Source organism: Tupaia chinensis, unplaced genomic scaffold, assembly GCF_000334495.1.
Source record: "Tupaia chinensis unplaced genomic scaffold, TupChi_1.0 Scaffold143758_1, whole genome shotgun sequence".
Lineage (NCBI taxonomy): Eukaryota > Metazoa > Chordata > Mammalia > Scandentia > Tupaiidae > Tupaia > Tupaia belangeri.
Genome location: NW_006203607.1, coordinates 1,710,903 through 1,723,511, shown reverse-complemented (window position 1 = coordinate 1,723,511; position 12,609 = coordinate 1,710,903). Strand labels below are relative to the sequence as shown.

The following is a 12,609-nucleotide window of genomic DNA, read 5'->3' as shown; positions in this document are numbered from 1 at the left end:
GACTCCCACACGGCCGACCATGGTTTGAGTCTTGAACCTGGTGGCTTGCATTCTTGCTCTCCCTCTCTCTCGTTGGTCAAATTGAAGAAAAATAAATAAATAAAATTAAAGAAATAAAATAACATAAATAGTTATTTAAAAAATAAATTAAAGGCAGCTGAGAAGTTTCCCCCCATCCTGTTTTTATACTCTTCTGAAGCAAATTTTGGAGACCAAGGTCTTTGCTGCTGTGAGGAGAAAGTAGCTTCTCCCTTGGGCCAGCCCCATGGCCTACTGGTTAACGGAGTCAGATCCCACATGGTCAGCTGTGATTCAGGTCCTGGTCCTGGTGACTTGTAAACATATCAGGTACATGTGCTTATGTGTCCAGCATCCCGACAGGAGGGAGAAATGGAGAAAGAATTGTGGCCTGGCCATGCCTACTTGGGAAGGTGCTCTGTCCCTCTCTGTCTCTCTCTGGCAAGCACACATACACCCGCTGGCAATTAAAAAGGAGGCAGGGATAGCCAGATGCCATGGTGGTTAAGGTGGCTAGATTTCATGTGGCTGCCTGCAGTTTGAGTCCCAGACCTGAGGGCTTGAAAAATACTCTGGGGAGTGTCCTTGCCTGCCCAGATTCCTGAGAGGAGAGTGGAGAAGAGATTGCAGCATGGCCATCCTCCTTGCGGGGGTGCTTTCTCATTTTCTTTTTCTCCCTCTCTTCTCCTGCTGGTGTTTGTACCCTATAGCTAAAAAGAAAAGAGTATCTCCTCCCTGATTTCTGTTAGGTTAGTACAAAGGTCAGAAATGGTCAGTGTCGCCCTCGCTGAAAAGAACTGTGGACCACTGTGTCAGGCGCTGCCAGCGTTACCCTTTTACTCCCGGGATAGCACAAAGAGCTGGAGTTTAGAAAAATGCCCCTGAAGCAGAAATCTCGTTTTAATCTGCATATTACAGAGGGTAAACTTTCTTGGGAAAAAGAAAAGAAGGCATTTGTAATACATCTTTAGATTGTGCTGACAACGATCCTGATACTGTTTGGGGTTACCTTTCACTAGGACCATGTTAGAGACCATCCTAAGGTCTTCCTAAAACTCTCCAGTGGTTTGAAGCTCTGCACTTGTTAAGTGAAGAATTTTGCCCTCGAGCTGTTGTATTTTATTTTATCTGCACGTCTCTCCTGCCCTGTTCCCTGAAAAGAGGGTCTAAGCCAGTCAGAATGTTTGCCACCGCCAGTCGTGCTCTGCCACCCTGTTGATTGTCTCCACCATTGATGCACGTCCTGTTGCTTGTTTCAGAAAGATTTCCGAGTACAGGAACTCCCACTGGCTCGTATTAAGAAGATTATGAAACTGGATGAAGATGTGAAGGTGAATTCACATTCATTTTTATTATTCATAATGGGTAGGTGATCGTTCATTTCTCTAGTGTGCAGAGTTTAATTAAACAACAACAAAATCACAACAATACTCTTATTGTTGGTTGCTTTTTTATTTGGTTCTTGTCTAAAATTACGTGAGTGGACATTGGACAGTTGTATTATATGGCACTTTTCTGGAAATGTTGAAAAGATGTAGGGTGTGTGTTTTTTGCAATCAAGTGATGTCACCCGGTTCTTTTCACCATTCATTGTCAACATATGTCACCAGTGCCATCATCTTCACATCTTATCGTAGTCTCTAGTTTTGGATCTGAGTTCTAAGAACTTTTTGCCATTAGTGTACCTGTCATAACATTTTGATCTGTGAGTTTGTTTTACATAGATTATAATTGCGAGAAGGTTTACTTAGGGTTGGCCATTTCTGTATTTCTAGAAATCTACCTCCTATTACAACTCTCAGGGAAGGATCACCTCTGTCTCTTTACCACTCAGAATTAATATTGTCTTGTACTTGCACAGAAAGCTAACTGGTTATAGCAATTTTCCATGTGATTAGCTCCTTTTCTCCTAATAATAACTCTGTGAGATTTGATAGGAGAAAAATCATTAGTTCCATTTTACAGATAAGGGAAAAGACACAAAGAAGTTAAGCCACTCGTCCAGAGTGATAGAACAGAGAATCCAATTCTTATTTCCTGTTTTTTTAATTCCTGTGGCTCTGTCCTGTAGAGACCACCTCCCTAAATTGGGTGTAAAGCCTTATGTGACCAAGAACTTAAACTTCAAAGTCACACACATTAAGGCAGCTTGTATTGTTTAAGCACTTGTTACTAAGTGCCAAATCCCATGCCAAGTACATGTGTGATCTCGTTTGATTCCCACAGCAAGTCTGGAAGGCTACCTTCTTTTTCAGTATTTGAAAAAGCCCTACAGGATGGGAAGCCTAAGATTTCATCTAAATCCATTGGCTCTCGAGTACATTATTTTTCCCCACATTGCCTTGCCTTAGGTTAGAACCTAAACCCCGCTGCTTACTGGCTCTCTATGGCTGTGGGCAAATCAAGTTACTTTGAGTCTCCTAAATCCTGTTCTCTTTGCAAGGCTATTTTGACGGCCTGGCACATGGCAGATGCTAGATAAGTATTCTTTCTGCCTCTTCCCTTTTCCCTCTTTCCTGCTTTGTTATGGATTTATTTTACCTTGGGACCTCTTGAGGCTGCCACCTTCTCAGTGTTTGATCCTTGTTGCATAGTCCCATGGCACCCGTGGGACTATGGCTGGAGACACTTGACTGCTTCAGATGACTTGCTGGTGATTGACAGGGAAGGCCTACCTGTGTTGCAGATGATCAGTGCAGAAGCCCCTGTGCTGTTTGCCAAGGCAGCCCAGATTTTTATCACAGAATTGACTCTTCGAGCCTGGATCCACACAGAGGATAACAAGCGTCGGACTTTACAGGTAATACTGCAGACTTAGACTGGGAAACGGGGGCAAGCAGCTGCCTTTGCCTGCTTCTCTCACATGGCTTTGGACCAGAGATTTTCTTCCTTAGGCCTCTGTGAAACTGATGTGTAATCGGCATCTTCCTCCACTGTTGAGAGGCAGACATATCTTTCAGCCATGGCAATGGTGTTTCCTTGAGCCAAGAAGCTTAATTTTCAATCCTCGCATGGGTTTCACAGCTCAGTGACTGAACTCTTTACTTGGTGAACTCTACTGTAAACAGAGGCTCAAGTGATGGAGCATTTAGCTCTTCCTAGAAGTAAACGACTTCTGGTTGGGAGCCTTGAGAGATTCCAGGGAAGAATAATCTCAGGACGAATTAGCAGTCTCATTAACTTCATTAACTTTTTTGTTCTTTGTCTGCCTTCCTGAGGATCTTTCCTTTTTGTTTGTTTGTTTGTTTGTTTGTTTAAATTTCAGTCCAGCAAATCAGTGTTTGTGTTGTGTGTAGAACCCTTCCTTTTTGCTCCTAGAACCCTCCCCTCAATAGGCTCTACCTATCTCTTCAAGGAAAGCTTTCCCAGGTGTAAGAGGGAGGATGTCACAGACACAAAGCATTGCCAATATCTTAAGGTGAAAAAAACAACTTACGGTTTCTCTTCTTTCCTTTTGCCTACAGAATTGCAAATGCATGTGTTTATTCATGTAGTCTACACATATTTATTGAACACCACAATGTGCCAGGCACTGTTCTAGACTCTGGGGATTTAAAACAGTATACAAAACAGACAAAAATTAGGTCAGTGGATCTAGGAAGATCCATTTAACGCTATTTTCAAGATCAATTCAGATTAAAAAATAAAATGAGTGACACTCTCGAACAGCCTTTCAAAACAGAAGACATCCAGAAGACCAGTAAGCCTATGAAAAGGTATGCAATATCATTAGTCATCAGAAATACAAATTAAAACCACAGTCGGATACTGCTTGTATTTTGTTGTTGTTCTGTTTTATTGCCAGAGGGCACATGCACTTCCAGAGAGAGCTCACCGACCCAAGAGATGCTGGTTTATTCTCACTAGAATAGCTAAAATAAAGACTGACAAGCCACTAGGCTAGGGGAGCTGGATTCCACATGGCTAACAACTTGGTTCACATCTTATCCCCGGTGGCTTGAGAGACATGTTGGACACGTGTGCACGTGTGCCCTCAATCCTGACAGGATAGAGAAATGCAGAAGGCGGTATAGTGTGATCACACCCTATTAGGGGTGCTTTCTCTTTACTTCTCTCTTTCTCTCTGTCCTTGGATGGCTGTACCCTCTGGCAATTAACAGTGATGAGGATGATGATGATAAAAAGCTGACAATACCCTGTTGGTGAGGAAGTGTGTATCTGAAACTCAGATATGGCTAGTCTGAATGGGAAGTGGTATAGTCACTTTGAAAACCTTCGTGGCACTTACAGTTAAATATGTCCCTGCTCTGTGACCCAGCCACCCTATTTCTAGTGCATCCAGAGGAAGTGTGGACATTGTTGTATACTAGCGCTCCCAACAGCCTTATTTATAATAGCCTCAGACTGGAAACTCAAGTATCCATAAATACAGTAACACATAAACAAATATATTTAAGAAATAGATTACTACTCAGCAGTAAAAAGAAACACACTGTTGTTTCATAAAGCATAGATTAATCTCAAAGGTACATTTCTTTAATATTTATTTATTTATTTTTGGCATAGGGCTTGTGCACTCGCTGGGGGGTGGGGGAGTGGAGAGAGAGAGAGAGAGAGAGAATATGTGCACACACTCTCCAGGGAGACGGCCATGCCAGTCTCTTCTCTTCATTTTCCTTCCTGGATTTTGGGCACACATGCACCTGCACCCAGTGTGTTTTTCAAGTCGCTGGTTTATACCCACTAGAGTAGCTAGTGAGCCGCTGAGTCAGCTGTGTGGGATCCAGTACCTTAACTACCACTGCACCCTTTGACTTTTTTTTTTTAAGTTGCTAAAAGGCATGTGTACTAGCCAGGAAGAGAAAACCCTCCAGTGGGGTGGGGTCACACGATCCCGTCTCTGTTTCTTCTATTGGAATTTGGGGCATGTGTACACATCTGCCCAGCGTGTTTTTCAAGTCTCTGGGGCCAGAATCTGAACTGTGGTCAGCGATGTGTGATTCTGACTCCCTTAACCACTAGGCTATAAGGGCTAGCCCAAAGATACTATGCTAAGCAAAAGAAACCAGAGGAAAACAGTATGTAGTGCATGATATCATACCGCACACTGCTGCCTCCTTAAATGGTGATAGAAATCGGAGTTGTGGTTGCCTCCGACTTAGAGGACCTGAAGGGAGAGCAATGCCTGAGAGGGCTGGAAGGGGACTTGATGGTGTTCTCTACCTGGGTGCATACATTTATCAAGATCCATGAAACTGTGTACTGAAGATTTCTGTAGTTTACTAATAACTCTAAAAATGTTAGTGTTAAAAAAAGGCAAAACAGAGCAGTTGTCCTCTAACAGCAGCCTACCCACGTAAAAATCTTCATTTTCTATTAAAAGCTTCTCTTTGGGACCAGCAGATGGTATAAGGTTTATATCGCTGTACTCCCATGTAGTCGACCCGGGTTTGAGTCCTGGACCCTGTGGCTTAAAACCCACACGAAATCCCTAGAGGAGAATGGAGGTGAAAGGATTTAGGTGTGGCCACCCCCTTCCCCGCCCCCGGGGTGTGATTTCTCACTTTCTGTATCACTGTCTGTCTCTCTGGTGAGCTCTTGCACCCTATAGCAAAAATCTCTCAAAAAATACCAAAGCAAAACAAGAAACCTTCTCTTTGTTTACTTAAAAAAAAGGGGGGGGACCAGCAGTTAGCGTAATGGCTATGTCGCTGGACTCCTATGTAGTCAACCACAGTTTGAGTCCCGCACCTGGTGGCTTAAACTCACACCAGGCGCATGTGCATGCATGCCCAAGATCCTGAGAGGAGAATGGAGGAGAAGGGATTGTGGTGTGGCCATTCCCCGGGGGGTGATTTCTCGCTTTCTCTCTCTCTTTCTGGCGAGCGCACGCGCCCTATAGCAAAAACCTCTCAAAATAACAATTGCTATTATTTTATTTAACTTTTATTTATTTATTTACTTATTTTAATTTGACCAGTGAAGGACAGAGCTAAAGCAAGAGTGAGAGGGAGAAGGGGAGAGAAAGTGAGAAAGCAAGCTGCCAGGTCCAGGACTCAGATCGCAGTTGGCCATGTGGGAATCTAGCACCCTTAACCACCATGCCACCTGCAGGCCCCAACTTTTTTTTTTAAGGCAAAATAATATGAGAAAGACCAGTTTAAGTGTATCTGTGCTCTAGAACACTGGCATATGTTTGGAAGTGATTATTTCCCCCCCTCTCATTCCATCCATAGATGAGTCATTTAGATAGCTCAGGTAGGTGACATCATCAAGAATGTGACACTATTGTACTCATCTTAAATGAGTCCTGGCAGTCTTAAGATGTGCCCTGCTTCGGTTGGGAGGGTTTATTCTCAAGCTGGTGGTTGGCAAGAGGGGTAGACTAGAGTTTTGTATTTCAGTGGCTTGGGGCCATTACAGATAGATACAGGGAAAGGAAAACAGAAAATTTCCATCCCCTTCTATTTTGTGATGAGTCATCTTCTCTTAGGGTGGGGTATAGAGGTTGCTGAAGATTTCTGTCAGTGTGTTGACTTTTCCCTCCAACATTTTATCATGAATTTCAAACATAAGCACAGTTTACAGTGCACACATACTAGCTAGATTCTACCACTAACATTTTACTGTACTTATCTACCAATCCTTCTGTCCATCCAAGTCATCTATTTTTAAGTGCATTTCAAAGTTTACTTTCGCCTAAATACTTCAACATACATACCATTCATTAGGGTTCAGTGTTTCATTTTGTTCTGCTTTAAAAATGTTCCAAGTACACAAATCTTAAGTACACATAATGTGTTGAGTGTAATAAAATTTCTTAAATTGTATTATTCAGAGAAAGGGACTACACTTGGAGAAGAAACCCCATTAGACTGCACTTTGGCTTTGTATCATTAATCAGCTGATTCCCGTGTTCTCTACCCACCCTGCCTCTATTCTAATAACTTCAGACTTCTAATATTCCTACCTCATGAAACCAGATTTAAGCATGGATTTATCATTGCAATTTTGTATTCCAAAATAAAAATCATAGCCTTGTGGGAACATAGGTAGATCTAGTGACTATAAAATGTTCCAAAAGTTACTGAATTAGGGTCTCATTTAAGAGATTCAAAATACTGGGTTGTCAGAAAAGTCATGACACACTTTTGCATAGAAAAACAGAAAAATACATCATGACCTTTCCAACAACCCAGTAGGTTGTAACTGTTTGTGAACCAGAGACAAAATATTATTTAGATCCTAAAAAATTTTATAAAATTGCATAATAGCTTAACTTGGCTAACCATACAGTGACCAGAAACCCACCAATTGAGATGACTAGATTTGTAATAATTTGGCTGGAAGATGATTACTTGACAGTCGTGGGGAGGGCCTTAGAACAGGATGGAGCCGGAGTACTGGTGACTGGAGGCTCAGGTATCCCGTTTCAGGGTAGGAGCTCCGTGTATCTCTTCTTTGTTGCTGTCTGTCCGCTGAGCCTGATCATTTCACGTTTATTTATAAGAGTTTGGCTGTGCTTATTTCAGTAATAGACTTGGCTGTGGGTATTAGTTTGGCTTAAAAGTCATCTTCTTATCTTACTTGGAGGATGTAACACCAAGTGAACTAGTTTCCCCTCAGGCTAATTTTTCACTCTGCTTTTCTTTGTTACAGAGAAATGATATCGCCATGGCAATTACAAAATTTGACCAGTTTGACTTTCTCATCGATATTGTTCCAAGAGATGAACTGAAACCTCCAAAGCGTCAGGTGAGCTGGGAAGGCTGCTGCTGACTGAAGAGTGCTTTCCGCACTGGTGTCCGATACGCTCCTCCTCTCAGCACAAGCCATCGGCTCCTCCTTCTGCTCTTCCTCTGTAGACCAGATTCATCCTTAACATCTCTTTCTGTTACTCATTTACGGAGACTTTTAACTCAGTGCACCTGAGGTGGCATTTTAGCGAACATGACAATTCCAGACCTTAGTTACACACAGGCCAGTGAAGTTCCTTTCAGGTGTCTTAGGAAGTCTACGAGAGTTCTAATCTGGAGCGGAGAACATTCCCAGTGAGTTCTGTGTTCACAGTGGTCCTCGTAGAGCATGGACTTGTGTTTTCTCTTACTCTGTGTTGTGGTTCTTGATACAGTGCCCTGGCTACACATTAGAATCACCTGTTGGGCCCAACAATACCAGCACCCAGGTTCCACCCCATATCAGCTGAATCAGAATCTGTGACAAGGGGGCCCAGACATCATTGCTTTTTAAAACTCCCCAGATGCTTTGAATGTGCAACCAAATTTGAGAACCACCACTTGCACTGTTTCCTAAGCAACCACAGGAAAGAATGCCAGTGTGTGCCTTCCCCTCTCTTCTGCCTGGCTGTCTCCAAAGGTCACACCAGGTGTATTTTCAGCACCATGAGTGTGTGTACCTCTTAATTGCAACTGTAATAGACCCTGTCCTGTATAGTTTATTGTTTTAGGCACACAGAGTACATGACTCACGGGTGTAGTAGAGGCACTTGGGAGACAATGGCAGTCTAGCAGGAGCAGAGCTGTTCCTTGTTTTGCTTGCTTTATTTTCTTACCAGAGTGTTAAGTGTTTCGAGTGAATGATTTTACAGTACAGCATCCTTAGACATAGACTCACACAGAGACAGCCATTCTCCCCGTGCTGGCCCACGTCAGTAACCAGTCAGAGAAGGTGTAGAAGTGGGCCCCTTAGTCCACCACTGTGGTTCTGACCTTGCATGAGGGCCTTTGGGTTAGCAAGCCTGTGTTACCTCCTTGCTAGAGCAGACGTGCCTCACTGCGTCTCCGTTCTTTCTGGGCAGTCTTTGCTACTGTAAACATCCTTGACTGGAAGCTGTAAGGTGTTCAGAGGAGCTTTCAGTCGGATGTTTACAGCGGCAGGCTGCCACGGTCATCCCCAGCTGCACATCGGCCTTGAAACTTTGCAGGTTAGTGCCCACGCACTCGATTCCTCCTCTCTGAGAAGCCACGAGAACTCAGGTCCGTCCCTTCCTTCAGACAGATAATACCACACACCTGCTTTCCTTGTTGGAATTTTTCTGTGTGTCTGTCAGAAGCCTCCTTTACAAACAGGATGATGTGCTCTGATGAAATCAGGCTTTGCCCACCCTCATAGAACTAACTCCTTGTTCTGTGGGCTGCCTGCTGAATAAACTGGCTGGAGAAAGGGGCACATCCTGCCCTCCCCTCCAAAGTCCTCAGTGCTGCTGTCTCTCAGGGTGTCCAGCAGTGCCTCATTCCACCTCGCCGTACTCAAAACGCTATGACCCACCTCCCTGCAAAGTGTGTTCAGCTGAAACAGTCCTCCCTGCCTGGATTTATTTCTTTGTAGGTGTTCAGGCCATTGATTGGCATCCTGTTCGGGACAGCTGCTGCCTCCCTTGGAAAGGTTGAAATTGCTGAAAGCTGGCCTGAAATTCTAAGATAGCATTTTTAATCCTCTGTAGACACGAAGTTTTCCCAAGCTCCAATTTGGCTGGCACCTCCTAAAGTCCTTTAAAAGCGCCTACTCTCCAAAACTCACCCTTTCTGAAGGAGGCAGCAGTTCAGTCTCACTACTGAAGCGAATGTACTTTTTCCAGTTGGGGGCTGGCTGCGCAGCGCGGTGGTAATGGCCCTGAGATACGGCGCTGCTCATTTTCTGGCACTGTCAGTCTCAGCTTCTGAAAAGATGCCAAGAGCTAGTCCTCTGGCTGGGGTGGAGTTGGGGGCGGGGCAAGCACGAGCTGCATTCTGGAGTGATCTAGTCATTCAGGGATTGTTCTAGCACTGAGTGATGTCCCACTGCTGTGAAGAGGAACTGGCCAGAAATACTGGCTTGTGAGTCTGATGTCTTTGACTGCTCAGAGAGGCTTGGGAATTTCTCTTGTTCTTCGGGAAGAAAGTACAGACTGTTAAAGTAGAAGGTGGTTGAGACCTGACTTCTGCTCCACTAAAGCTATGAGTTGAAAGTTCCTGCCCATTGAAATGTCATTGTCTTTTCACTCATTCCTTTAAACCAAGCATAATCATTCTCTTGCTAGTTTGACCTCCATTGGCAAAATAATGAGCCGTCATAAGGCAGAAGAACCTCAGAGAGACCTCCTTGCATCCTGTTGACTTGAGAACAGTCATGCCTTGTCCTAACGCATCCTGTGCACCTTGGATTGGTGCACACACCTATCCTAGCTCTGCCTGGCTCACAGGTGGCCAGGAGGATCTAGTGGGCGCAGAGCAGAAGCCCCATACCTGCTCTCACAGCTTGAGCAAGGGATATTTTGGTTTCTGGAAGGGGTGTTTAAAGGAATTGCTTTTTGTCTGGGATAAAGACCACATTCAGTACCAGGTCAGCACCGGTCAGAGGTAGCTGGAGACAGAACAGTCACAGGTCAGGGCTAGATAAGCCCAGTGTCTCCTTCCTCCCTGCCTTCCCATAACTGGTTCTGGGCTTAGTCCTCATACCCTGCCATCGCCCACAGGCTTTTATAAGTTAGATCTGGACTTTAGCGATTTGCTTTAGCGATATTTGCTTCAGTATCCTGGGCCCTGAGCAAAGGAAGTCCCATCATCTGAGTTCTACATGGGACATCAGCTTATCGTCACATGGTGGCTGCAGAATCCCAGAGAAAGAGAGTTTAGGGACTTTTCTATTGGCGATGGTGTTGGGATCAAGAGTCTGAGGCCTACCTCCAACTTGGATTTAGAAGAGTGCTCTCCTGCCTGCATCTGTCTGCTTATCTGTGTGAGTCCACTTGTCACCCAGCAGACCCTTACAGAGAGCCTGTATGGGAGTGGTAGGGATGGGGAGCTGAGAGCAGGTGGGGCCTTGCAGGGCGTGTGTTTGAGCAGGCAGGCTGTCGATCGGACACACAGGGATGGCAGCCTGTACTGAGGACAGTCCTAGGGGAAGCACAGACCGGGGCTTTTAACCTAGTGAGGGGAGGGGTTGGTACCAGCCTTGTAAATGTCACCTTCGGGGAGCTTTGAAGCAGTCCAGAGGGTCTCCGTGCCTACAAGAATCGTCCTTTCCTCTTTTGGAACCTGGCAGACTTAGCCCAAGACAACAAAGTGAGTAAATGTGGTGAAGATTTTTACTCAGCCAGCCCAGGTGGTTGTGCTGTGTTGTTTCTGTTGTCCCCGACAGGGGCATCACGTGTCACAGGTCACTCCGGATCAGATGCCGACCTCTGTCAGTGGTCAGGGGCGGACCCACTGGACCCATGGGCTGAAACCATGCCGTAGTGTGTGTAAACATCCTACACTCTCAGCTGTGAGCTCAAGGTGGCTGGGAGAGGGTTGTTTACTCCTTCTGCCATGGAAAACGTCAGCTGAAGAAGGAACAGTCTCTTCACTCGGCAGATCGGACAGATGCGACCTCCCTAGTCAGCCAAGGCAGCACCCCAGCGGAGAGCTGTCCATCAGGCCCCCTGGGTTGCGCTTCTGTGGCTAAGTACAATCAGAACCAGGTGTGGTGCTGTGTAGACTGTCCCCCGTGACCACAGAGTTGTCAGTGTGCTCTGACAGGCCGGGCCCTTGCCCACCAGTGCTCTCGATCCTGGCGTTTGATTCTGAACTTCTGGCCCAGGGAGAGCCCTCTTCCCCATACCCTGCTCTGTTCCTCCTGGGGTGGTCAGACACATTAAGAGGAGTGCGGCCTGTCTGGGAGATGGGGAGCCCGCCCGGGCGGTGGATTTGGGTAGCATCTTCCCAGCGTTCGGAGTTAGCACTGTTTGCAGATCACAGGCCCTGACAACATTTACTGACAGGCACTGCTGGTGCGTGGTTTTTAGTTACGGTAATTATTTGCCCGTTTGGAATTCATCACGCAATGGGTGATTACTCAGTGCTTCAGAAAATTGGCTGTATGTTTTGTGAAGCCTATAGAATCTGTTATTTTTAGTTTTATTTAGCACAACTGGTCTCTTCAGATTCCACTTTCCTTTGGCTTCAGATGTGGAGAGCTCAGCATTCGGCAGGCAACTGCACGTCGTCCGTCTGGGGGAGAGTGGAAATTCACTGGCGGCTGCTGAGTCTGTTCTTTTCCTCTTACCTGCCTCTCTTCCCCTCACAGGAGGAGGTGCGCCAGTCCGTGACTCCTGCCGAGCCCGTCCAGTACTACTTCACGCTGGCTCAGCAGCCCACCGCCGTCCAGGTCCAGGGCCAGCAGCAAGGCCAGCAGACCAACAGCTCCACGACCACCCTCCAGCCCGGGCAGATCATCATCGCACAGCCTCAGCAGGGCCAGGTCTGCTGCCGCTCGGGGTCCCGCCCAGCAAGACAGCACCGCTTAGGTTTGGGACGGGTGCAGCTTGACGAGGGCGACCAGCCAGGCTGTTACTGAGCGCTGACCCCGAAGTCTGAAAACCTACCCATTCCCCCAGATTCAGCACCAGAGGGACAGCATCACCCTCATCTCTCTCCACCCTGTTTTCTTCAAAGGTCAGATGAAGAAAGTGCAGTGAGCAGGATGTTCTCCAGGATCTCTGTAACATCCCTGTGGAGAGTAGCGGGGTCTCTGTAGAGAGAGCTTGGCGCCTGCTGTCTGTGTGTCTGTGCCAGAACAGGAGCGAGTCCTCGGGGGAGATGGGCAGCACTGCCAGCATGCACACCTCTCCTCTCCCGCTCAGTCAGGGCT

The 12,609-nt window shown here is 46.1% G+C and overlaps 1 protein-coding gene across 6 annotated transcripts in view; it reads left to right on the top strand.

The window, feature by feature from the left end:
• Positions 1-12,609, top strand: part of NFYC (nuclear transcription factor Y subunit gamma) — a 98,142-nt gene that overhangs the window by 73,325 nt on the left and 12,208 nt on the right. For 5 of the 6 annotated variants that reach the window (XM_027766869.1, XM_027766872.1, XM_006164927.3 and 2 more), the window contains 2 exons: positions 7,639-7,734; positions 12,046-12,219. In XM_027766869.1, coding sequence (XP_027622670.1) covers positions 7,639-7,734; positions 12,046-12,219 — 270 coding nt within the window. Of the gene's footprint in view, positions 1-1,257; positions 1,350-2,704; positions 2,819-7,638; positions 7,735-12,045; positions 12,220-12,609 lie in introns of those variants that run through there. The other variant, XM_027766871.1, reaches the window with a different exon arrangement.